Source organism: Bufo bufo, chromosome 2 (genome assembly GCF_905171765.1).
Source record: "Bufo bufo chromosome 2, aBufBuf1.1, whole genome shotgun sequence".
NCBI lineage: Eukaryota > Metazoa > Chordata > Amphibia > Anura > Bufonidae > Bufo > Bufo bufo.
The window spans coordinates 255,360,078-255,387,991 of record NC_053390.1 but is presented as its reverse complement, the minus strand read 5'-3'; the positions used below and the strand labels follow the sequence as shown (position 1 = coordinate 255,387,991).

The 27,914-nt window shown below is 43.2% G+C and overlaps 1 protein-coding gene across 1 annotated transcript; it reads left to right on the top strand.

The window, feature by feature from the left end:
• Positions 1-979: 979 nt before the first annotated feature.
• Positions 980-27,541, top strand: UPB1 (beta-ureidopropionase 1). Its single transcript, XM_040416416.1, has 10 exons — positions 980-1,135; positions 3,333-3,504; positions 8,735-8,822; positions 11,786-11,880; positions 16,165-16,326; positions 17,625-17,794; positions 19,152-19,233; positions 19,352-19,394; positions 21,186-21,340; positions 27,400-27,541. The coding sequence occupies exons 1-10, from the start codon at positions 1,035-1,037 to the stop codon at positions 27,481-27,483; spliced, it is 1,152 nt and encodes a 383-aa protein (XP_040272350.1). The 5' UTR covers positions 980-1,034; the 3' UTR covers positions 27,484-27,541.
• The last annotated feature ends 373 nt before the right edge of the window (positions 27,542-27,914 follow it).

Here is a 27,914-nt window from a genome sequence, read left to right as displayed (position 1 = left end):
GCCCCCCAGGACTAAGGCTGCCAGCCCTCCCCTGCCCAGCATGCACACTTGCTCAGCTGTTCTAAAAACAAAAAAAAAATCACATAGAAGAGAATGGAACATGCTGGGAGTTGTAGTTTCACAACAGCTGGAGTGCCGAAGGTTGCTGACCCCTGCCATAGATTGACACTATGGATTCTCTGCACCGCATGTCCATGTCCACGCTGATTCTGTGCAGAGGTTTGTCGCTGTTAGGTCTCATGCACACAAACATATTTTCATTCCGCGTCCGTTCCGTTTTGGGAACGTTGCGGACCGTATACGGAACCATTCATTTCTATGGGTCCGCCAAAAAAAGGAAGGTACTCCGTGTGCATTCCGTTTCCGTATGTCCGTATTTCCGTTCCGCAAAAAAATAGAACATGTCCTATTATTGTCCGCATTACGGACAAGGATAATACTGTTCTATTAGGGGTCAGCTGTTCCGTTCTGCAAATTACAGAATGCACACGTATGTCATCCGTATTTTTTCCGGATACGTTTTTTGCAGACCGCAAAATACATACGGTCGTGTGCATGAGGCCTTATTATAATACTTTCACACGCAGCAGATTTTACTGTAGAAATTTCTGCAACTGAAAATTGGATGGGGCTTGCAGAGATCTAGGATTTTGCCACCAAAACATCCCATTCAATTGAATGAAACAGATTTTCAGCTACAGAAAGTTCTGCATCAAAATCTCTCACGTGTGAAAGTACCCTAAAATCTGCAGAATATATGACCCATGTGAACGTCCTGTTTAAGGATGCTTGGCAAAACTAATAAAATATATGTAAAAAAAACTACTGCTAAACCTTGCATTTGGTGTATGGCCGTTCGTGGACAGAGCAGGCTAAGGGCTAGCCATTATTATACTCTATACTACAGGAGCAGAAAGTCTATAATAGACGTGTCCCGGGTGGGTCCTACATTCTGGGAGTGGGCTGAGAAGGGGCCTGTCCCTCCAGTTCCGCCCCACCCGCACTTCTCCGGAGCTCGGTCAGTAAGGAGCACCATGTCCGGAGAGCTGCAGTCCCTGGAGCATGTGCTGGAGAAACGCATTCCTGCCCCGGAGCTGCCGGAGGTGTGGAGGCTGCTGTACGGGAGGGAGCTGAGGTGAGAGCAGACAGCCTAAGGCTACTTACTGACTGTATGTCCGTCTGTCTACTGACTGTATGTCTGTCTACTTACTGTATGTCTGTCTATCTACTTACTGTATGTCTGTCTACTGACTGTATGTCTGTCTACTTACTGGACGTCTGTCTACTTACTGGACGTCTGTCTACTGACTGTATGTCTGTCTGTCTACTGACTGTATGTCTGTCTACTGACTGTATGTCTGTCTACTTACTGGACGTCTGTCTACTTACTGGATGTCTGTCTACTGACTGTATGTCTGTCTGTCTACTGACTGTATGTCTGTCTACTTACTGGACGTCTGTCTACTGACTGTATGTCTGTCTACTGACTGTATGTCTGTCTACTTACTGGACGTCTGTCTACTGACTGTATGTCTGTCTACTGACTGTATGTCTGTCTACTTACTGGACGTCTGTCTACTGACTGTATGTCTGTCTGTCTACTGACTGTATGTCTGTCTACTTACTGGACGTCTGTCTACTTACTGTATGTCTGTCTATCTACTTACTGTATGTCTGTCTACTTACTGGACGTCTGTCTACTGACTGTATGTCTGTCTACTGACTGTATGTCTGTCTACTTACTGGACGTCTGTCTACTTACTGTATGTCTGTCTATCTACTTACTGTATGTCTGTCTACTTACTGTACGTCTGTCTACTTACTGTATGTCTGTCTGTCTACTGACTGTATGTCTGTCTACTTACTGTATGTCTGTCTGTCTACTTACTGTATGTCTGTCTATCTACTTACTGGACGTCTGTCTACTTACTCTATGTCTGTCTGTCTACTTACTGTATGTCTGTCTAATCTACTTACTGTATTTCTGTCTAATCTACTTACTGTATGTCTGTCTACTTACTGTATGTCTGTCTGTCTACTTACTGTATGTCTGTCTATCTACTTACTAGACGTCTGTCTACTGACTGTATGTCTGTCTGTCTACTGTATGTCTGTCTGTCTACTTACTGTATGTCTGTCTAATCTACTTACTGTATATCTATTTAATCTACTTACTGTATTTCTGTCTAATCTACTTACTGTATATCTATTTAATCTACTGACTGGACGTCTGTCTACTGACTGTATGTCTGTCTACTTACTGTATGTCTGTCTGTCTACTTACTGTATGTCTGTCTAATCTACTGACTGTATGTCTGTCTATCTACTTACTGGACGTCTGTCTACTTACTCTATGTCTGTCTGTCTACTTACTGTATGTCTGTCTAATCTACTTACTGTATATCTATTTAATCTACTTACTGGACGTCTGTCTACTGACTGTATGTCTGTCTACTTACTGTATGTCTGTCTATCTACTTACTAGACGTCTGTCTACTGACTGTATGTCTGTCTACTTACTGTATGTCTGTCTGTCTACTTACTGTATGTCTGTCTAATCTACTTACTGTATATCTATTTAATCTACTTACTGGACGTCTGTCTACTGACTGTATGTCTGTCTACTTACTGTATGTCTGTCTAATCTACTGACTGTATGTCTGTCTATCTACTTACTGGACATCTGTCTACTTACTGTATGTCTGTCTAATCTACTTACTGTATTTCTGTCTAATCTACTTACTGTATATCTATTTAATCTACTTACTGGACGTCTGTCTACTGACTGTATGTCTGTCTACTTACTGTATGTCTGTCTGTCTACTTACTGTATGTCTGTCTAATCTACTTACTGTATGTCTGTCTAATCTACTTACTGTATGTCTGTCTATCTAAAAAAGTAAATAGGCAGCATTCTCCAAAATGAATAAAAATTGAAAAATGTATTCACCTATGTGGACGCGATGTTTCACACTAAAGCCACTAGTGTTTGAGCCGAAACATCGCGTCCACATAGGTGAATAAACTTTTTCACTTTTTATTCATTTTGGAGAATGATGCCTTTTTACTTTTTTTTATTTTTGGACATTGGTCTACCTCCTCATCCTTTTGTTTGTTACATCTTTTCTATCTATCTATCTATCTATCTATCTATCTATCTATCTATCTATCAATCATATACCTCATCTCTCTCTCTCTCTCTCTCATCCACCTGTCTTTCTATTCCATTTGTGTCGGTCACAGAAGTTTCCACACGTGTAGTTGGAGTGTTGTGTTCATACATGTGCAGGATTTCATTCCGTTATGTGATGTTAGGGATCCGTTATTTCCAGATCTTTAGAGCTCCCCGGTCGTGCTGTGGATTCTGCCTCACATCACAGATTTGAGTTAAAGGGATATGCGTTTGATGCTGCGAGTGAACAACTCCGAAAGCCTCGGGTAGTCCGAGTGGGATTAATCCAGAATAAAATCCAGCTGCCAACTACAAGTCCGGTGGCAGAGCAGGTATGGTAATTATGTGTGCCCTGCTATTCCAGAGCAGGGGTGGAGAGAGCCATGAATACGAGCAGCCATTCATTCTCCTGTCATGGATATGGCCACCTTTACATTCCATAACAGCCTAAATGTATTTATTTATTACACTCACATATAGCACTACTATATTCTGCATCACAATGTCCCCAATGGGGCTCACAATCTATCAATATGTCTTTGGAGTGTGGGAGGAAACCTGAGTACCCGGAGGAAACCCATGCAAACACGGGGAGAACATACAAACTCCATGCAGATGTTGTCCTTGGATTCAAACCTAGGACCCCAGTGCTGCAAGGCACCAGTGCTGACCACTGAGCCACCGGGTTGCCCTGAAGTGTGTATTACTCAGGCCGATTGAGCAAGCGATTGTAGCGAGGGAAGCGTTCCCTTCTGGCAATCGCCTGCTAGCTAGCGGAGGAGACCTCTGCTATTACATGCAGCAAACTCCTCCACATATTGTTATGCCATCACTCGTCCCCATGCTGTCTAGTGGTTTTCCAGCGGCAGATTGTAATTAGACACCATGATCTGCCGCTGGAAAACAATGATGTTTAAGCATTCTTAACCCCTTCCCGACCAGCGCCGTAATACCATGGCACGCTGATCGAGCGGGTGCAGGAGCTGCGCCCGCCCGATCTGTTAGCAAGACCCCTGCTGTATGCGCCGGCATATTAACCCTCACTTTGCCGCGGTCCACGCTGACCGCAGCATGTGCGGGGTGTGTGGAGGGTGGAAGCACCCTCCCCTTCCCCATCGGGTCTCCGCACTGCTGTGACGGGGACCCGATGGCAGGGAAGGCAGCCCGATGTCTTCCGCAGGCATCAGGGCTGCCTTCCATATAAGCCTGTGAGATGCAGCCCCAGGAAGGCTGTAAGTGTATTACAGTGTGTAATACACTTACAGCCAATGCATTACAATACAGAAGTATTGTAAAATCATTGTACAGGGGATCAGACCCCCAAAAGTTGTGGAAAAAAAAAAAGTTAAAATAAAGTTTTGGATAATAAAAAAAATTAAAGTTTCAAGTAAAAAAAAGTGTTCTTTTCCCATAATTAAGTAATCAATTTTTTATTTTTTTTAAAAAGAAAAAATAAATAAAAGTATACATATTAGGTATTGCCGTGTCCGTATCGACCGGCTCTATAAAAATATCACATGATCCACCCTGTCAGATGAATGCAGTAAAAAATTAAAACAAAAAAAACAAGCGATCAAAAAGGTGTATTTAGCCCAAAATCTCATCCCACAAAAAATTAGACCCTACCTAAGACAATCGCCCAAAAAATAAAAAAATATGGCTCTTAGAAAATGGCAACACTAAAAGATTTAATTCTGTTCAAAAATGCATTTACTGTGTAACACTTAACAAAAATAAAAATGATAGTCATATTAGGTATCGTCACGTCCGTAACAACCTGCTCTATAAAAATATTACATGAGATATCCCCTCAGGTGAATACTGTAAAAAAATAAATAAAATAAAAAACTATGCCAAAACAGCCTTTTTTCACCTTGCCTCACAAAAAGTGTAATACCAAGCGATCAAAAACCCTAAAATGGTAAAATCGATTAACAAAGTTTGTAACATCAGTTTTGAATAATTTGAGGGGTGTAGTTTCTAAAATGGGGTCATTTATTTTTGGTTTCCATTATGTAAGCCCCTCAAAATCACTTTATAACTGAATTGGTGCTTAAAAAAATGGTTTTGGAAATTGTTGAAAATTAAAAAAATGGCTTCTAAACTTCTAAGCCTTCTAACGTCCTAAAAAAATAAAATGACATTTACAAAATGATGCCAACATAAAGCAGACATATTGGGAATGTTGATTGATAACTATTTTATGAGGCATTACTATCTGTCTTAAAAGTAGAGAAATTAAAATTTAGAAAATTGTGAATTTTTCCAAATTTTTGGTAAATTTGGGATTTTTTTTATAAATAAAGGAAAAATATATTGACTCAAATTTAGCACTGTCGCGAAGTACAATGTGTCACGAGAAAACAGTCTCAGAATGACTTGGATAAGTAAAAGTGTTCCAAAGTTATCACCACATAAAGTGACATGGCGGATTTGCAGAAAATGGCCTGGGCAGGAGGGTGAAAACTGGCCCAGGGTAGAAAGGGTTAATAATACCGATGCTCGTTCATTGGGCAATAGGCATCAGTATTACACTGCAAGCTGATCGCTAACGAAAAATCATGCACATTATGGATGAACCCCCCGCCCCCCCTGTATGCCGTGGTTTTGCAGCAGGTTTCCCAAATGACTTTACATGGTGTATGCAAGTTCCTCAATATTGCAGAACTGTGCTGCCCTTGACCTGCTAGATATTTGTAGAGCAGGAGGGAGCTACCATCCTCTGTGCAGGTCATGACATGGATCGGGTTACGCCAGTGCCTCTATTTGTTCTGGTCATGGTCCTGATGAGTAGGTGAATCATTTCTAAATATGCCTATTCCTGTTCTGTAAAGTCATCCATTATCCACGGGAGCCCCCAGAAATAACTCATCTACCCCCAGATCTCCCTTAGAAATCAATGGAGCGGCTGCACGCATACCTGACCAGCTGTTTCATTCATTTTGGAGGGCTCCACCAATCCAATAGGTAGGAGATATGGTACCTTTACATGACTGGAATACCCCTTAACCTCCTAAGGCCCCTTTTACACGGGCGAGTATTCCGCGCGGATGCGATGCGTAAGTTGACCCATTATTTTCTATGGGGCTGTGCACATGAGCGGTGATTTTCATGCATCACTTGTACGCTGCGTGAAAATCGCAGCATGTTCTATATTCTGCGTTTTTCACGCAACGCAGGCCCCATAGAAGTGAATGGGACTGCGTGAAAATCGCAAGCATCCGCAAGCAAGTGCGGATGCGGTGCGATTTTCACGCGCGGTTGCTAGGTGACTATCGGGATGGGGACCCGATCATTATTATTTTCCCTTATAACATGGTTATAAGGGAAAATAATAGCATTCTGAATACAGAATACGTAGTAAAATAGGGCTGGAGGGGTTAAAAAATTTTTAAAAAAATTAAACTCACCTTAATCCACTTGCTCGTGCAGCCGGCATCTCTTCTGTCTTCATCTGTGAGCAATAGGACCTTTGATGACGTCACTGCGTTCATCACATGGTCCATCACATGATCCATCACCATGGTGATGGATCATGTGATGAGCGTAGTGACGTCATCAAAGGTCCCATTGCTCACAGCACAGATGAAGACAGAAGAGATGCCGGGCTGCGCGAGCAAGTGGATTAAGGTGAGTTTAATTTTTATTAAAAATTTTTAACCCCTCCAGTGCTATTTTACTATGCATTCTGTATTCAGAATGCTATTATTTTCCCTTATAACCATGTTATAAGGGAAAATAATACAATCTACAGAACACCGATCCCAAGCCCGAACTTCTGTGAAGAAGTTCGGGTTTGGGTACCAAACATGCGCGATTTTTGTCACGCGAGTGCAAAACGCATTACAATGTTTTGCACTCGCGTGGAAAAATCGTGCATGTTCCCGCAATGCACCCGCACCTTTTCCCGCGATGCTGGGTTCACACCTGAGCGTTTTACAGTGCGTTCCTACGTGCTGTAAAACGCTCAACAGGCAAGAACCAATGATCCCCTATGGGCATGGTTCTCACCTGAGCGTTTTACAGCGCGTACGAACGTGCTGCAAAACGCCCTACGCCCCAAGAAGTACAGGAGCTTCTTTGGGGCGTATGGTTACGCGTTCACGTACATAGACTTCCGGGAACGCGCGACAATGGGCGTTTGCTTGTTGCCGGAGCCGCGTCTGTAAACGCCCGATAAAATCTTCTCAGGTGTGAACCCAGCGTAACAGTCACATTAAAATTGCAAAAACCCTCCCAAAAATGTAACTTTTTTTTGTTGTAGATTTTTAATGTGTGTCTGCAGTAAATCTTGTTGGCGCACAACTCAGGGGACACTATTGCATTTTTAACTCCTTAGTGAGATAACTATTTAAGGACCAATAATATTTTTCCCCCTTTGTGTTCCAACAGTCATAACTTTTTAATTATTTCTTCTAAATTCTTTTTTATTTTGCTGGATTAGTTGTAGGTTTTTTTTAGGAACCATTTTGGGGTATATATAGTGTATCAAATACCTTTTATTATTTTATTTTTAGTGGGGGAAAAAAAAAACCTGCATGTTTAATATTATGTTGTGGAATTTATTTACGGCGTTTATTATGTCGGTCACTACGATGATGATAGTGCTACATTTTTATATATTTTTTTACAATTTTTCCCGCTATATTTCAATAGCAGACCGTGTCGGGAACATGCCTCCCTAGCGTCGCCCGCGATGCTAGGGAGGCTCGTTCCTGTCGCAGCCTGCTATTGACTGCCCCTCCAACAAAGATAATGGCAGAACTGCTTTTTCCCCATTCCCACTCCAAAAAACAAATTATATGTACCCCAAAAACGGTGTCACTAAAAATACAATTCACCCCACAAAAAAAAAACTAGCCCTCTTATGGCTACAATGACAGAATTTTTTTTAAAAAAGTTACGGCCAGAAAAAAAACAGCCATGCAGTGTCTTATTTCATACTCCTCCTTGGCTGAAAATACTCCTCTAAAATGCAATTTTCTCTCCTGGAGAAAATGCAGTGCAACGTCTGTCTGCCAGCATCTCCTACATGTTCACTATCTGTGCAGATCTTGCACTGGTGATCTGAAATGTACAGTTATAAGGGTTTATCCATGGGTGGAAGATTTATAGGGGTATTTCCATCGGGGACATTGATGGCGTTTCGCCATCAATTTCAGATGGGAGCGGGTCCTAGACATGGACCTGCCCCTGTCTCCACAACAGGGCCCTCGCCCCCCACTCCCTCGAAGTGAACAAAGAGCAGCCGCGCATTCACGGCCACCTTCCATTCACCGCTATGGCAGTTCCAAAACAGCTGAGCAATGGCGCGGCTATTTCCTGTAGTCCTATAGCAGTGAATGGAGTGGTGGCCGCGCTTGTGCAGTGTGTTTTCTATTCACAGCGCACTCGCTCAGCTATTTTAATAACTCCCATAGCGATGAATGGAGAGCACGCTGCACATGCTATATGTTGTACAAAAGGGGCAATTATCTTCTATGGTGTTAAGACTGTTGCCATTACTTGTCTCTGACATATAGGTGTCCTCTTACATCCTGTATGTTATACTTGCTTCAACAGGTGAATGCCATTCACAGGCGCATTGCAGACATTGTGGAAGTAGCGGCTCTGTGTGATGTGAATATTATATGTTTTCAGGAGGCATGGAGTAAGTATCAAACCCCATGTATATCTCTGCTGTCTATGCCTCGTGCTATGTAAATGCTTCATGGGTGACGTCAGCTAGTAAACTGATAAACCAAACACCTTGCAGGACATCGCTCAGTCACATCCCAGAAACTTTTTGGAATTTCTGACTTCTGGAAGAAATATAACTTTTATGATAGTTAAAGTTGTTGTCTCACTTCAGCAAGTGACATTTATCATGTAGAGAAAGTCAATACAAGGCACTTACTAATGTATTGTGATTGTCCATATTGCTTACTTTGCTGAACTGATTCATTTTTCCATCACATTACCAGTGCAACTACAACTCCCAGCATGCTCTATTCATTTCTATGGAGTTCTGAGACCAGCCCTGCAAGTGTACATCTTGGGAGTTGTAGTTTTACTACAGCTGGAGTGCGGGAGGTTAGCCATTACAGCAATATTCATGGTTATGACCACCCTGAAATCCAGCAATGGTGGCCGTGCTTGCACACTACAGGAAAAATCACCATCATATACACACTTCTGCAGTCCCGGCCACCAGAGACCCCAACGCTTTTTCCTTTAGTGTGCAAGCACGGCCACAATTGCTGGATTTCAGGGTGGTCGTAACTAGGGATGAGCGAATTAAACATCCAAAGTCGATTCGCATTAAACTTCGTTTGAATACTGTACGGAGCGAGCGCTCCATACAGTATTAGAATGTATTGGCTCAGATGAGCCGAAGTTAATACCTCAAGTGGTACCTTGGAACAGAACCCGAGTTCGGGAAATGTTTTTTTACAGTATAAATCAATTTCTGAAGTTAAAAAGTCTCGCAAGACTTCGCGAAGTAATAACTTCGGCTCATCGGAGCCAATACATTCTAATACTGTACGGATGGAGTATTCAAACAAAGTTTTATGCGAATCGACTTCGGATGTTTCATCCGAAGTCGATTCGCTCATCCCTAGTCGTAACCATGGATACGAGCCGTCTATAATGTAATGGAAAAATGAATCTCTACATGATAAAAGCAATTTGCTGAAATGAGACAACCCCTTTAACTTTTCTCTTGAGCAATCTGTGGTATGCAGGTTAGAGGGATTGCTGTGAAGTGAATGTGTAACGTGGAGTTATTCTGTAACAGAGTAAACCTACTGGGTGCAAAGGGTCAAGGAGGCACGTCCTGCAGATAGTTATGTGCTTGTTATGTCCGCAGAAACTGCTGCTGAATGAAACAGGCTCTCCTTAAAGGGAATGTGTCACCTATTTTTTTCTGCCAGTTAAAAACAGATAGCAAAACGTATACTTAATTTTTTATAATCTGATTTTATTTTCTGATTATAATTTTTTATTCTGTTTCCTGGACAGGATTATGGAGGCAGCCATCTTGGCTGAGCTGTTCTTAACAGCATTTAGAGCTATGCTTTACAGCAGCCTCCATGGGCCATAGACACAATAGACTGGAGGGACAGAGCTAGTCCAGCGGCCGGGCCCAACAGGAACGATGCAATAGAGGCCAATGGGTCTGAGCTGCCCAGAGGTGCCGGGGGAGATGACAAGTGTGGCAGCCATTGGCCTCTGCTATAACAAGTGGGCAGCATCTGCCTGATATGATGTCTCCCATACACTGCACACACAGAGAAGATCCTGCTCCCCTGTCTCTCTGAAGCAGTCCCACAGCAGCAGCATGAATGACATTATGCAGTAGTACTCAGCAGTGTGGCAGTGAATGCTGCAATGGGGTCAGATATAACACTTATTAAAGCCAGCAGCAGCATCTCAGAGCCTCTTTCTCTCACTCTGCAGCTCGTGCTCCCTCCTCCCCCTTCCCTCTTCATAGACATCAATGGGCAGCATATAACCTGATCCCTCAGTGAGCTGATTTAGCAGACTGAGTAAAGCCTGTATTACTCTGCCCGATTTTTTGGCAGATGATTGCTAACAAGCATTCGCATGAACGCTCGTTAGCAATCATCTTCCAGTGTAATACCGCCGCGATTCCCCGATGAACGAGCAAACGCTTGATCATCGACCAATCCAAATCTTTTAACTTGTTGAAAAATGATTGTTTGCAGGCGGCAGATTATGGCATCTAATCCGGATCTGCTGCCGGCAAACCACTATAGAGCATAGGGTCGAGCAACAGCATAGCGGTCACTCCTCCCGGAGATTGCCGGGAAGGAACGCTCCTGACAATAGTCTGCCACGTCGGGCTGTGTAATACAGCCTTAAGATTTAGTGAATTCAGAGTAAATTTTAAGACACATGGTCAGGACAAAAGCCTGTTTGTTGAGATAACCGCATCCAGTAAATCACATCCTATGGTTATCTAAGTTCAGCCACAGCAGAACTGCTAATGCTAAAATGTGACTGCATTGTGTGCATGTGAAACTTGCCTGATACAGCTTCGAGGGCTCATTTCTTTTTGAATGACCCCAAATACCCGTTAGTTCCATAGAAATACATATTATAGTCTGCGCCAATAATATAGTTGACCATGAACCACTTGAAATCCACAGATCAATGTCAAATGAGAAAAAACCTGAAACAAGTTCTTAATCAACAACTAAGTAAGGCCTCATGCACATGACCGTTGTTCTGGTCTGCATCCGAGCCACAGTTTTTGCGGCTCCATTCACTTCAGAGGGGCTGCAAAAGATGCGGACAGCCCTCCGTGTGCTGTCCGCATCCGTTGCTCCGTTCCGTGGCCCCGCAAAAAAATATAACATGTCCTATACTTGTCCGTTTTGCGGACAAGAAGCATTTTTTACAATGGGCCGCCTGTTCCGTTACAAAAATTGCGGAAGGCACACGGGCGGCTTCGGTGTTTTGCGGATCGTGTGCATGAGGCCTAACTCAGTAGCTAAATCCTTCTGGGTAATTCCAAGATAATCGTGGAAGCATAAATTCATTATTAAGTAAGAATTCTCACTTTTGCTCAGTTGGCTTGTCCTAAATTCTCCCATGATATCCTTTCAGCGATGCCTTTTGCTTTCTGTACAAGAGAGCGATTGCCATGGACAGAGTTTGCAGAATCGGCTGAAAATGGAGTCACTACTAAGTTCTGCCAGGAGGTACAAATGTTACTAACCAGATGCATGCATTGGATGTTTTATAGAGGTCACGTTTTTATTCAATTTTTTTCTCAAAGTGATAATGCCAAATTGTAACATTTCATATATTTGGAGTACACTGCTCAAAAAAATAAAGGGAACACAAAAATAACACATCCTAGATCTGAATTAATTAAATATTTTTCTGAAATACTTTGTTCTTTACATAGTTGAATGTGCTGACAACAAAATCACACAAAAATAAAAAAATAAGAAATCAAATTTTTTAACCCATGGAGGTCTGGATTTGGAGTCACACTCAAAATTAAAGTGGAAAAACACACTACAGGCTGATCCAACTTTGATGTATTGTCCTTAAAACAAGTCAAAATGAGGCTCAGTAGTGTGTGTGGCCTCAACGTGCCTGTATGACCTCCCTACAACGCCTGTGCATGCTTCTGATGAGGTGGCGGACGGTCTCCTGAGGGATCTCCTCCCAGACCTGGACTAAAGCATCTGCCAACTCCTGGACAGTCTGTGGTGCAACGTGACGTTGGTGGATAGAGCGAGACATGATGTCCCAGATGTGCTCAATTGGATTCAGGTCTGGGGAACGGGCGGGCCAGTCCATAGCATCAATCCCTTCGTCTTGCAGGAACTGCTGACACACTCCAGCCACATGAGGTCTAGCATTGTCTTGCATTCGGAGGAACCCAGGGCCAACCGCACCAGCATATGGTCTCACAAGGGGTCTGAGGATCTCATCTCGGTACCTAATGGCAGTCAGGCTACCTCTGGCGAGCACATGGAGGGCTGTGCGGCCCTCCAAAGAAATGCCACCCCACACCATTACTGACCCAATACCAAACCTGTCATGCTGGAGGATGTTGCAGGCAGCAGAACGTTCTCCACGGCGTCTCAAGACTCTGTCACGTCTGTCACATGCTCAGTGTGAACCTGCTTTCATCTGTGAAGAGCACAGGGCGCCAGTGGCGAATTTGCCAATCTTGGTGTTCTCTGGCAAATGCCAAACGTCCTGCACGGTGTTGGGCTGTAAGCACAACCCCCACCTGTGGACGTCGGGCCCTCATGGAGTCTGTTTCTGACCGTTTGAGCAGACACATGCACATTTGTGGCCTCCTGGAGGTCATTTTGCAGGGCTCTGGCAGTGCACCTCCTGTTCCTCCTTGCACAAAGGCGGAGGTAGCGGTCCTGCTGCTGGGTTGTTGCCCTCCTACGGCCTCCTCCACGTCTCCTGATGTACTGGCCTGTCTTCTGGTAGCGCCTCCATGCTCTGGACACTACGCTGACAGACACAGCAAACCTTCTTGCCACAGCTCGCATTGATGTGCCATCCTGGATAAGCTGCTCTACCTGAGCCACTTGTGTTGATTGTCACTCAGTGTTGCTTCCTAAGTGGACAGTTTGATTTCACAGAAGTGTGATTGACTTGGAGTTACATTGTGTTGTTTAAGTGTTCCCTTTATTTTTTTGAGCAGTGTATATTAAAGATGGTTTGCATTTCATTTCACTGAATTGTAGCACCAGGCACATTAAAGGGGTTGTCTCTTCTCAGACAGCGGGGGCATATCGCTAGGATATGTGCTCATTGTCTGATAGGTGCGGGTCCCACCGCTGGGACCTGCACCTATATCGAGACCGGAGCCCTGAAAGTGGTGGAGGCACTGTGCATGCGCAGCCACCCTCCATTCATTTTCTATGGGGCCGCCGAAAGTAGCCAAGCTTGTGGCTATTTCCGTCAGACCCATAGAAGTGGATGGGAGCGGTGGCCGGTCATGTGTGGTCCGCTCCCATTCTTTGGGGAGAGCTCTTGATGGTGGCCGGACCGGAGTCCTCCAGCCACCACTTTGCAGGGCTTTGTTCCCGATATAGGTGCGGGACCCAGAGGTGGGACGTGCACCTATAAGACAATTGGGGCATAACCTAGCAATATACCTCCATGGTCTGAGATGAGACAACCCCTTTAACATTCAAGTGACCCCACTTCTCGGTGTCAGACACAAGTAAGGCCACGTCCACATCTGTGTTTCGGTATTCTGGTAATCTGTTCCGGCAAAGGAGCAGACTACTGGAATTACCATATGTGGCATAGCCAGACACCGCCGGGCCACTGGATACCCATTCACTATAATGGGATCCGTCAGGTTTCCAGCATGAATGCCAACTTTCTGCTGAAAAAAATACCTCTGCATGCAGTGGTATTCTTCCAGTAGGAAGCCGTTATTAATGCCGGAAACCTGACCGATCCCATTATAGTGAATGAGAGCCGGCAGTATCTAACAGCGCCGGATAATTCTGGTAGTCTACTCCGCTGCCAGAACAAACTACTGAAACTACAGATGTGAACCTAGCCTGATATCTGGTGAACCTAACCCCAGCGTTCACTTACCTATTCAGGAACTGTATACATAGCAGTTTTCTAATATATGTGTATTCTCTGAGTCACTTCATGTATGAGCTGGAGCTATCTGACAGTAGGGCAGCAATGTGGATCTGTGGGAACAGGTCCACTCCATTCATAAACCTGTGAATAAACGCAATAGTTTTGCTGTGTTATCTAAGGGTGCCTTTACACTCGGCAGATTTTGGCGCAGACATTTCTGTGACTAAAAATGAGCTCCATTCATCTGAATGGGACTTGCAGAAAGCAACGCGCTTGCCGCCAAAACAACCCCATTAAGATGAATGGAACTGAATTTCTTTCGCAGAAATTTCTGCATTAAAATCTGCCACATGTGAATGCCCCATAATTCTCCAACATATCATTATAGCTTGTGTATCTTCACCTTACATTTTATTTGCCAGGGAGGTCTTTTAAAGGTTCTCAAAACTTGGCATAAAGATTCAAAATGGTGGAATACTGACTGGAATACTGATTGTTTCATTTAGGCTAAAGGTCCATTCACACGTCCGTAGTGTATTGCGGATCCGCAATACACCCGGCTGGCACCCCCATAGAAATGCCTATTCTTGTCCGCAATTGCGGACAAGAATAGAACATCAATTTTTTTCGGGAGCCGCGGACTGGAAGATCGGGGCCGCGCTCCGGAAATGCGGATGTGGAGAGCACATTGTGTGCTGTCCGCATCTCTTCCAGCCCCATAGAGAATGAATGGGTCCGGATTCGTTCCGCAACGTTGCGGAACAGATCTGGACCCATTCTACGGACGTGTGAATGGACCCTAAGTTCACACTGTGTTTGATCACAGAGTTGCCTTTAGAGATGAGCGGATGGATTTGTACAAGTCGATTCCTTCATCAAACTAATTTGTTGAGCAGCAAGGGGCTGGCCTCATTGCTTAAGAGGCTCCTGCCACCCACTTGATTGACAGCACCAGACATCTCACCTGGCCCTGTCAGTCTCGTGCCTGCACCATTGCTCCAAGTGGCGGCACAAGCACAGAGGCTCTGCAGCTGCTAATGTAGTAGTACGGATGCTGACTGCGCATGTGCTGCTTTACTTTTGGTATGCAATGTATGCAACTATATACCAATACGGGTGACATTCTATGACTGCTGCTACCAATCACTGGCCTCAGCGGTCATATGTGCTACAGTGGCACATTCAATCTTCTTCCTAGAGCAGAGGTGTGCTTACAGGGAGTCTGAGGTAGTCTGAGACACACCTGCCTTCTCATCTGATATAGTTAAATAAAGGGGCTGTCCAGGATTACAAAAAAAAGGGTCTGCTTTTGCCTGGGTTTTGCCTAGGATTGGTACCTGAGTGGTAAATTATTAGTTTAACCGGCATTAATTCTAGAGGTCTGGTGCCTCTGGTTAATTTATCAGCAGTATTAATTGCTAGTAATTAGCATATAAAAGTCAGTGGGACTAATCACAAAAGTCTGAATCTGCATTAATCTTCTAACAGAGCCAGGGCCGTATGCTGCGTCAGAAATTAGGCGCGGCCTCCTGCAGCGCTTGGGGTTATCATGGACCGGTGTATGCTGCCAGTCTATGATAAATCAGGGACAGTATGTGGGCAGTTTCCTTTTCATATGGGGACTTCAGACTTAAGTTTGGCAGGAGCAGTCAGCAGCTTTCTTGTGATCCTAGGTAGAAATGGTGGCAACCCTGGTATTTGGCATCTGGTATTTCAGTTGATCCCCTTCCAAAACTTGCCAAACCAGACACAAGCCATAGACAGACCCTTCTAATCCCTGACAAACCCCTTTCACATGGGAGTAGCAAACTGACAGGTAGGGCTCATTCATGGGGCTGAGGCCAAGTGATACTTTTTTATTACGTTTTATGTAATCCCTTTTCCCTTTGACTTTTTTTCAGCTTGCAAAGAAGTATAACATGGTAATTGTATCTCCAATCTTGGAGAGGGATGAGTTGCACGGAGAAACGCTGTGGAACACAGCTGTGGTCATATCAAATACAGGAGCTGTCCTTGGCAAGAGCCGCAAAAACCACATCCCAAGGGTGGGAGATTTCAATGAGGTGAGAGAACAGTTTAGTAACATCTGCTTAAAAAATCTGGAAGCTATAAAAACAGAAGAAATGTGTAATACTGGTTTATTTATTATATCCAGTCATCTGAATCCGAAAGCTTGCAAGGCAATGTCATTTAAAGCTGGGATCTCCAGAATGGAGAGCCGTTTCAGCTGTCCATATCTGACATGGAGAGACTTGGTGGTCACTAGTGACTTTCTTTCCCTGGCTGAGGCCATGTTCACATCTTTGGTGAACGGTTCCGGCAAAGAACAGCCTGCCTGAGTTCACCGGATCCCTATGGACTATAGTGGGATACGGCTGCTTTCCGGCATAAATTGCAGGTTTTGGCTGGACAAAAACTGTTGCCTGCAGTGGTTATTGGTCCAGCCGATGTGAACGCAGCCAAACAAAATAAGAGCTCTGGTGCGTTAACAATGACTATTTGTTTATAACCCTGTACATTTACTCAGGGACACAGGACAACACATATACACGTCAAATGGCACTTAAGTTGCTGTAAATTTTCCTGAAGGGACATGGGTTGTTTTCATGGCCACATATTGAGATCTACAGTACATAAAGTTTTTGATCCCCCTTGTTTTTTATATAGTGACATTTCTTATTCTGGTCATAGAGATAGGAAAGCTGTTGGCCTAACGCTCATCTAGCCTTATGTTCAGCTCAGCTTAGTGTTCAGCTTAGGGGAGAGGGAGATATTTCAGTAGCTGGAGAAAGGTCCAACATGGTCAATCCATATTTCGTCTGACATCATCCATCAAGGAACCCTTGATGTCCCCATGCCAACATTAAAGGGATTTTGTAGGCTCCTAATATTCCAATAGGTGGGGTCTGACATCTGGCACCCCAACAATAACCTGTTCTCTGCAACAGAATACATCATTTGATTTGTGGACCCTTACAGGCTATGGAAACACTTAAAGGGCTATTCTATTTTGAAAGGGGGAAAAAAACCCTATATGTATACACAATGACAAACTATACATTATATGATTTTCTAATATTATTTATAGTTCAATTTCTTGTTTTTTTTTCACAAACTCTGCTTGCCATCATTCTCCATGGTTGCACGGCTTATGTGTGTCCATCACATCATCAGGACACATATTTAATCTACTGGAAGAAAACAATGAAGGTTCCTAGTGAATTACATCAAGCAGAGATCTTGTAAACTGTGAGAAATTGATACAGAAAATATGTTAGGAAATTATATAACTTGTCATTGTACAAAAAAATGACATACCCCCTGAAGTGTATTGGATGTTTCAGTGTTTTTTGTATTTAAGTCCACTTATTACATGGAGGGGAACACAGGACACAGAGTGTTTCAAACTGCATATGGAAAGATTGCTGTGAACATCTGCTATGGACGACATCATCCCCTGAACTGGTTAATGTATAGTATGAATGGAGCAGAAATTATTTTCAACCCTTCAGCCACTGTTGGAGAGCTCAGGTAATCAATCTATTTCGACACATTACATTATAATGAATGATGGACAGCAGAAATTAAAATTGACCTGTGGTGCAGATTTTAAATCTGCAGCATGTCAATTTATGCTGAGGATTGTTATTGCAATGCAAAGAGTGAAATCAGTGTCAAATCTGCAGCATTTCCACAATGAAATTTGCAGCAAAAAAATGCACCATGCGGTACACTTTTCTTGTGCTATGGATTTCCATCAGAAACACTGCAGATTTTCTGCTGCAGGGTCCTATGTGAATATACCCTAAAGGTATGTCCACACATACCAGAATTGCTGAGGGTTTGCCATGCAGATTTGCGGGGGGGAAATCTGTAATGAAATACAGTGGCAGCAAAGTAGATGAGATTTCTGGATTAGCACTTGCTGGGGGTGACAGATTCCCTTTAAAAAACTATTTTCGAAGATTTTGCTGTGAATTACAGGTGTATCCATAACAAAAACCACAGGGGCATAAAATCGTTTAAAATTTTAAAAAGTTATATTTTCACCTTCCAAACACCTGGTGCTTCCATGGTCTCCCTATGTTTTTTGTCTCTCCGCCTCCAGTGATGACCTATCGCGTCAACACATAATTACTGCAGAGGTCACAGGGGTTGGCCTGTCATTGCTGGAGGCTGAGTGTACAGAGACCACTGGGTGGCTAGTGTGACTGTAATAGTAAAATCATAAAATCACAGAGAATAATGCACTAAAACAATAGATGCAAACATAATATATGGACTAAGCCCTCACTCTAATAAAATCTGAGACTCTCAGCCAATATATTTTGATCAAAACTCATCTGTGCCTGCCTACCAGCGCCAAGGTGATCTTAATCAGGCAGGTCCTACTCTAAACCTACCTATGCCGTATGGATCTACATTCAGGAGAGCATACCCTGCACATATAGTGTGCTGCTCCTAGTCACCTCTATGTGTATCCAGCAACAATGAGAGAAGCAGCACGCACAGCTACATGTACTACCTTAATCAAGGTCGCCCGTGGGATAGGCAGGGCAAAAGTGCACAAAAATGCTGCTCACAAAATAGAAGCGCATTCACACCTGAAGGTGCCACTACTTAAAGACTAATCAAAAATCACAGCAAAAGATACTGACTGTAAATAGTACCCTATTATAGTACAGGAGTACTATAGACCATTATCTGTATGGACAATAGGAAGCCTTTGTCATGCTTTTGTTGGGATGTAATTTACCATAGGTTAGAGCGATATTTATTGTGGCTGCAGGTTGGAATGCTTTTAATACAAGTTTTACTTTTTCTACATTATAATTTTTCAAACGTCCCATTGCAAAGGTAATGTTATATGGCCCCAATCTGTTTGCAGTGAGTCTCTGTGGCCCATAGAGGCAAGAAATGCCGCCATTGCCAATCATTGTTTTACCTGTCCCATCAATCGCGTGGGAAATGTGAGTATAAAACATTAGCTCATCCTCTTGAGCCTCTTCTTCTCTTTCATCATTTTTGTATTAAAGAAACTACAAAGTACAATTTTTTGATGAAATCCTTTTGAATATTTGTTTTCAGGAACACTTTGAAAATGAGTTCACTTCCGGAGATGGCAAGAAAGGTGACAGGATAAGATTACTGATGTTAACATTTGTGTGTGTGAATCAATGGGGACTGAAACACGTTTATCATCATAATGCTTAATGAAATTTGTTCACGTGGTAGTTTAAGAGAGTGCTATCATTTTTATTTATTAGGTTACCAAAATTATTTTTGTGGGTTTTCAAATTTGATAATTCACACTAGGGTGAATTATTAGAATAGATTCCCTAATTTCCTTAATTTTATTGTTTTATATTTAATATGTATAGTTTCAGTTACCGGGCGGTTCTGCACTTTTCTATTTTCATTATTTGTATTTTATACATTTAAAAAAAAAAAAAAAAAAAAATTTGCATATATTTTTTAACATAGTATGTCCCCATGAAGTCACAACAAAACTTTTGGGGAAATTACAAGACATTTTTGGTACAATTCTTGCACTTTTTTCTACTAAACTATGCTCTTTTCCCACTAAGCCACTCTCCACTGTTGAGTTAGGTGGAGTGTTTTTTCTAAACCGAGATGCACCAAATAAAGATAGCCATTTCCCCTGCCACTCCATTCATCTCTATAGTACTGTTAAACAGAAACCAAGCACAGTCCTTGGTTATCTCGATCAGACCCATAAAGATGAGTGGAGCTGCTGCATGCATGCTTGACCCAGTGGTCAGACCACACCTACCAGTCAGAAACTTACCTCCTATCCTGCAGATAGGTGATAAGTGTAAATCTTTGGACAACCTCTTTAAAGTTAGCCATATACATGCAACGACTGTCTAAATACTTGTCCAACTGACAGCTATTTCACCTCAGCCTAACCAAGCATGACTCAATAAGGAGAGGAGTATAATTTAAGGAAATATTATGATCCCCGTCCAGAACCACGGCCAGACAATTCAGAAAAAATGACCAGTATTCATACCCGCTCTGGTTGGTAGGAAGCTATGGCTACCCCTACCCCCAAAGCCTGCTGTGAAGCCGGATAGACTTGGTTGCTAGAGTCCTTGTTATATCTGTGATGTAAAGTAACAGAAAATTGGTGCAAGCTCGCTGGAAGCAGACCGACCAGGATGACCGGGGTGCAAAGAGTAGTATACAAGCAGGGTCAAAACCAGGAGAGACAGACTGCCAAAACGGTGGACGAGGGGTAAATCCAGAAACAAGCCACAGTCAGATTACCAGGAGAATCAATAGGAGCCAAATCAGTAGATGAGAGGTTCATCCAGAAACAAGCCATAATCAGATACCAAACGTTCAAATGCAATAGTAGTGAGTAGCAAAACACGCAGTAGCTAGCGTACAAAGTCACTGTAAAATGGCAGTCACAGAGATTCAGACCTAAATCCCCCACCTAGCTCTGCGATTGGACATCGAGCCAGAAACCTAATAGGTTGACTATCCGATGCTTGGCTGGTCAGCATGGCCACCCTCCCAGCAAATCCATGCACAGTATCTTCTCTGGGTAAATTTCTGACAAATAAGCCACTGTCATACTCCTCTGGCAGTGGCTTATATCCCACGAAAACAAAGGATCAAATATGTTGAAATCCAACAAGCCTGATCTTACTCCCCCTTCCCTATGATCTGACAGTGGTGGGTATGGCTGACTTTTATCTAATGTGTATGGCCAGCCTTAGTGGTTTTATGAAATTATATTTTTAGATATCCTGAAAGAGAAGTTGTGCTCCATAAATTGATGTTATTTACGTGACCCAAAACAGCAACCCATCTTGTGTAATTGCTGTATTACTCATCTGTATGGCATTTACTATGACAACCATGTTAATTAATGTTTTTTACTTTTCTAAAGCCCATAATGACTTTGGCTACTTTTATGGATCTAGCTACGTAGCAGCTCCTGATGGTAGTCGTACTCCTGGGCTAAGCAGGATATGCGATGGCCTTCTGATTGCCGAGATGGACCTTAACCTTTGTCGACAAACTAACGATAAGTGGAATTTCAAGGTTAGTACCAGCAGTAACAAAAATATGCAAAACCGCCCCCATAAATATCAGCATTTCTTTACAGACAATCATGTGAGGGTATATTTACACATAGGAGTTGAGGTGTGGTTAGAACCACATTGGAAAAAACACATGCATTTTTGCCTACGCAGTTGTGGTTTTTACAGGTGAAAAATGTTAAATGGTTCAGCTGCAAAAATTAAATCGCACAACAACCACTATGCATATATGAGGTAAGATACGGTTTTCCTTAGCTTTTGATTACGCTTTTCAATGTATTTTTAAAATTAGGTAGGATTGGACTAAAAGAGTACTATTTGTCCTTTAGGCCAGACTCACACGAGAGAGTTCAGTGCGAGAAACACGATACGCGTCCTGACCTCCGGTCCTCTGACAGGATCACACAGCATTTTAAAGATTTAGAATTGCTTGCTGCTAGACTGCACACGCTTCAACGTCTTAAGGCCTCATGCACATGGCCGTTGTTTTGGTCCGCATCCGAGCCGCAGTTTTGGCGGCTCGGATGCGGAGCCATTCACTTCAATGGGGCCGCAAAAGATGCGGACAGCACTCAGTGTGCTGTCCGCATGCGTTGCTCCGTTCCGTGGTCCGCAAAAAAAAAAATATATATATAACCCGTCCTATTCTTGTGTGCGTTTTGCGGACAAGAATAGGCAGTTATATTAATGGCTGTCCGTGCCGTTCCGCAAATTGCGGAACGTACACGGACGCCATCCGTGTTTTGCGGATCCGCGGATCGCAAAACACAACTGTCATGTGCATGAGGCCTAATACGGTCTATCAAATTAGGGATGCTAGTGGGCAGGTTACTTCAAATCCCGTAAAAATGTATCAGCAATTTCATGCTTTCTATCAAAAATAATATTCCCCCTTTAAGGGATTGCTCTCTCTCAGGGGTCGGCAATGACAGACTTCTCATCAAACAGGGGGTTTTCAAGCTCAAACAGTACTTTATTTGTCACACAGCACATCACACTTCCAAGTTTGGCATCACTTGGCACCATGAAGTCGCAGCTGCACCTCACAATGTTACATCAACACAAAACAATAAACCCTTACCCAGCTAGGCACTCACTATACAGAGGTCTCCCCAACTCACCTCTAGCTCAGTGTTCACACTGTGGTATTCGGCTTCGGTCAGACAGACGCCTAGCTGTGACCAGTGCAACCCACCAGTCCTCCTGGTGGGAGCAGCAAAATACCTTGGGGGGATATGGTCCAGCAGTCCTCCCAAATCTGACCGTGCGACACCTGCCATTTTTCAGGCATCGCTGGGTCCCTCCAAACTCAGGTTTCCTCAGCCTTGTGGCCGCCCAGCCATCCTGGCTGGAACCACACAGCCTCTGCAGGCTTCCTTTTCAATTCCCTCAAACTCAGGCTTCCTCAGCACTGTGGCCCCCCAGCCCTTCTGGCTGGGACCACAAAGGCCTTCTCCAGGTCTGTTCCCTGGGGCCTAACGCCTCGTCTCACACACTGAGGATTGCTTTATCCCCAAGTGATTATCGCACCTGGCCTCACCTCAGGCCAGGTGATCGTGGGGAAAACACAGGAAATCATACCATACATCTCCTCCAGTAGGTTTCCTGCACCATTCTAGGAGACACATCTTCCATCTTCATATATGAGACCTGTCACTGCCTCACAACCCCCTATTGCTGACATAAGATCTGTTCTCAAAGCTTCACGTCTTCCGAGATTATCATCATCTGATGCAGAGTTTCTTAAATTGTGCTATTTCTGTTGAGGAAATAGACTCTGCAATAATGTCCTCACGGTAAATCTCGAGGACTGGACGGATTTTCAGCAATGTATTTAATTTTTTTTTAAAGGGTATTCCCATCACAGACAATGGGGACATATCGCTAGGATATGCCTCTATTTGTCTGATAGGTGTGGGTCCCAGAGGTGGGACACGCACCTATGGCGAGAGCAGAGTGGTGACTGGAGGACCCCGGGTTTCCCGGAGTCCGGCCACCGCCAAGCACTCTCCCCATACAAGTGAATGGGAGCACACCGCGCTTGCGCGGCCACTGCTCCCATTTGTTTCTATGGGGTCAACGAAAATAGCCGAGTGCTGGTGGCCCCATAGAAATGAATGGATGGCGGCTGTGCATGTGCAGTGCGCCTTCCCCCACCTTTCCCCGCTCCATACGCCCATATTGTCTGTGATGGGAAAACCCCTTTAAGGATATATTGCGCCCTAATTAAAATGCTTATGCAATTATATTCTTCAAGGTGGCGCATCGCCTCCAGACATGCTCACTGCTTTAAATTAGTGATCTCTAAAACCGATAAGGATCACTCCTGTGAATTGCCATCCCATCTCACTCCTTAACCTTTTCATGACTGGGCCCCAAAAAGGCCTGAATGTCCATGCATTTTTTAGTGATTTTGTTGACGTGGTGGTTTAGTGACCATAGCTTTTTTATTTCTTTGACTACCAAAATAATTTTTGCAATTTTTATTTTATTTGTTTACTTGACGCTTAGGACTTTTTATTAGAATGTTCTTTTAGAGATTTTTTTCCCTTTTTTAGGTTTAGTTTGGAAGAAAACAAATTATTATTAAAAAGTTTTTTTTTTTAATTATAGCATTTTATTTCTTAAATATTAAAACTGACCCAAAAATGAATTATTGCAATGGGTTCCCTATTTTGTGACGATCGTTTTCATATGTAATATGTATAGGTTTGAGCGAACGGGGCGACTATGGTGACGGTTTCTGTTAGCAACTGCATTTTATTTTATTTTTTATTATTATTTTTTATTTTTTTATTATATTTTTATTTTTTTGGGCACATATGTCCCCTAGGAGGTCCTTAAAAGACCTTTTTTTTTTTACCCTGTTTCCACTGTAACTGGGGCATCCACAGGAGCCCCAGTTACAGGGGAAAACAGCCCCCTGTGGAAGCATTACACATAGGCAGGGCTGATCAGGGTCTCCTTAGACCCTGCAGCTGTGCTCCTGCGCCAGACACCCCGCCGGGACTAACAAAGCAAGCAGCTCGACGGCTTCCTGCTCTCCTCGCACCGCTCCTTCATCGATCTCCTTCCGGGACTGGAGAAGGCAGAAGTGGTAATAAACCGCTCTTGTCTTCTCCTCAGGGTCCCCGCGGTGTCTCACAGCCGGGACCCAACCTGCTCCTGATCAGAGCTGGGATTAAAGCGCTGCCTTAACGTTTATATACGTGCTATCTGCACAGAGCATGTGCAAATAGGACGTATATACCCAGTGGGCAGTCGGGAAGGGGTTAACGTTGACCTAAAACTTTTTACGCCCATATCAGCTAATCTCCTTAATCATTACCTCTCCACTCTAATACATTCTGACTTGGTGGGGTTTATCCCGGGTCAGCAAGTACAGGATAATGTGAGGAAGGTGTGTAATATGAAATCTCCTTATTGGCCTTGGACATCGAGAACACTTTTGATAGCCTTTCTTGGTCTTACCTTTACCGAGTATTGACCACTATGGGAATTTTTTTCTTTTTTCTATGTTCCAAACAAACCCTTTATTTAAAGGGAACCTGTCACCGGGATTTTGTGTATAGAGCTGAGGACATGGGTTGCTAGATGGCCGCTAGCACATCCCCAATACTCAGTCCCCATAGCTCTGTGTGCTTTTGTTGTGTAAAAAAAAAACGATTTGATACATGTGCAAATTACCCTGAGATGAGTCAGAGCTTGAAAATATGACTCTTCTCTGGTCACACAAGCAAGATATGACTCTTTTATGTTAATTTGCATATGTATCAAATCGATTTTTTTACACAATAAAAGCACACAGAGCTATGGGGACTGGGTATTGTGGATGTGCTAGTGGCCATCTAGCAACTCATGTCCTCAGCTCTATACACAAAATCCCGGTGACAGGTTCCCTTTAACCCTAACTGCATATCTTAAGTCACTCACAGATGTTAACATTAGTCAAGGCACATGTCAGGGTTGCCCCCTTTCCCTGCCGTTTTTTGCTTTAGCTATTGAGCAGTTCAAAGATTGCAGGTGTGAAGATTGGGTCTCAAATATAAAGTAAATCTTTTTGCAGATGATATGAGGTCCGGATGCGTTGCGTCTGCGATCAGGGAAAATCGTGCGAGTAGGTACGCAATTGCAATCAGTTTTGACTGCGATTGCGTTCCAATGTTCAGTTTTTATCGCTCGGGTGCAATGTGTTTTGCACACGCGTGAGAAAAAACTGACTGTGGTACCCAGACCCGAACCCAGACTTTTTCACTGAAGTTCGGGTTTGGGATCGGTGTTTTGTATATTTTATTATTTTCCATTATAACATGGTTATAAAGGAAAATAATAGCGTTCTTAATACAGAATGCTTACTAAAATGTGCCTTGAGGGGTTAAAAAAAAAAGAAAAAAAGAAAGGTAACTTATCTCATCCACTTGATCGCGCAGCTGGACTCGTCTTTCTTTCTTCTTCTTGCAGATAGAAGGTTCTTCTATCTTCATTCAGCAGGACCTGCGCTGACGTCACCGTGCTCACCACGTGGTGAGCGCGATGACGTCAGCGCAGGTCCTTTTCCAGCCAGGTCGTGCAAGAAGAAGAAGACGAGCCCGGCTGCGCGATCAAGTGGATGAGGTGAGTTACATTTTTTGTATTTTTAACCCAACAATGGACCTTTGTTTTGACTGCGATTGTGTTCCGATGTTCAGTTTTTTTCTGCGCGAGTGCAATGTGTTTTGCACGCACATGAGAAAAAACTGAATGTGGTACCCAGACCCGAACTTCTTCAACTGAAGTTCAGGTTTGGTATTCTGTAGATTTTATTATTTTCCCTTATAACATGGTTATAAAGGAAAATAATAGTATTCTTAATACAGAATGCTTACAAAAATGTGGCTTGAGGGGTTAAAAATAAAAAAATTATTACCTCACCTCATCCTCTTTTTCGCGCAACCGGCATAGTCTTCTTTCTTCATCTTTCAGGAGTGATTTTCATCCCCTTTAAAATTCTACATCTTTCAGGACCTGCAAAAGGACCTTTGATAACGTAATCGCGCTCACCACGTGGTGACGTCAGCGTAGGTCCTGCTAAATGAAGATAGAAGGACCACGTGGTGAGCGCGATTACGTCATCAAAGGTCCTTTTGAAGGTCCTGAAAGATGATGATGCCGGCTGCGCGAACAAGAGGATGAGGTGAGTTAAATTATTATTAATTCTTTTAACCCCTCAAGCCACATTTTAGTAAGCATTCTGTATTAAGAATGCTATTATTTTCCCTTATAACCATGTTATAAAGGAAAATAATACAGTAAATTGACTTATCAATTTAATAACATCTCCTATCAACCATGCGTGAAAATCGCATTGCATCCGCACTTGCTTGCGGATGCTATGCGATTTTCACACATCCCCATTAATTTCTATGGGGCCTGTGTTCCGTGAAAAACGCAGAATATAGAACATACTGCGATTTTTTTCACGCAACGCACAAGTGATGCATGAAAATCACCGCTCATCTGAACAGCCCCATTGAAGTGAACGGGTCCGGATTTAGTGTGGGTGCAGTGCGTTCACCTCACGCATTGCACCCGTGCGGAATTCTCGCTTGTGTGAAAGTGGCCTAAGTATAAAGCTGTAGCCTGCTCTCCCTGGAAGCCTTTTGGCACCAGTAGAGGTATAGAGTGGGCTTAGCATGCATGTTGGTACCTGTATTCCCTGAAGTTAATGGAGGCCATTATGGCACCAAAAATGGGAAATAGAGTGGACACAGCATGCATGTGTAACCTGAATTCCCGGAATTTTATGGTGGCCGTTATGGCACATAACAGGTAGTATTTAGTGTCGTACAGAGATCGCCTTTACATTTGGCAGACAGGCCCAAATAATTTTGTACAAAATGTATTTGCCAAGAATCTCATATTTACAAAATTAGCACCAGAATATTTTCTATAACTATGGCATTATTGTACTTTATTTAGTGTGCAGAGTGCGGTTCCATTGTGGGGTTTTTTTCTTGAGATTTTTTCCAAGTCATGAAAACATTGGAATCTTATGATTTCGTTTTTTCCCCCCTCATGCAGATGACTGGACGCCATGAAATGTACGCTGCTGAACTGACTGAAGCTGTGAGACCAGATTTCCAGCCTAACATTATACGGGAGTAAAGAACAGTGGCCTGTAGTCACACAATACATACATCATAATAAATGTGCCCACAGCGTATGCTGCTTCCCGTTAATGATGAAGTAACCTTCTGGGTGCTGGAAGTGGACCACCAGTTCTTCCAGTCAGTGACAATTTCTGTACAAGGGGGAAAGTATAAAACAGCAGGTCTCTTTCTTTAGTACAGATCACACACAGTCTGCAGAGTCTCTTCTCTAATGTAACAAGGACATCGCTGGATAACTGTAGGTTACATACTATAGGCACACCATGCTTCATATAAAAAGTTAGATATTAACTATACTACAAGTTTACAAAGGATAAAAAGGAGACTTTTGTATTACTTACCAGTAAAGTCTCTTTCTCGCTCTTCCTTGGGGGACACAGGAAACCATGGGTATAGCTCTGCTCCCTAGGAGGCGTGACACTAAGC

Bases quoted from the DNA above. Each gene is read 5' to 3' on its own strand.
- UPB1 (XM_040416416.1), top strand. From the start codon at position 1,035: ATGTCCGGAGAGCTGCAGTCCCTGGAGCATGTGCTGGAGAAACGCATT. The intron at 3,505-8,734 runs GTATGGTAATTA...TTGCTTCAACAG, and splicing joins CAAGTCCGGTGGCAGAGCAG to GTGAATGCCATTCACAGGCG. The intron at 21,341-27,399 runs GTTAGTACCAGC...CCCCTCATGCAG, and splicing joins ACGATAAGTGGAATTTCAAG to ATGACTGGACGCCATGAAAT.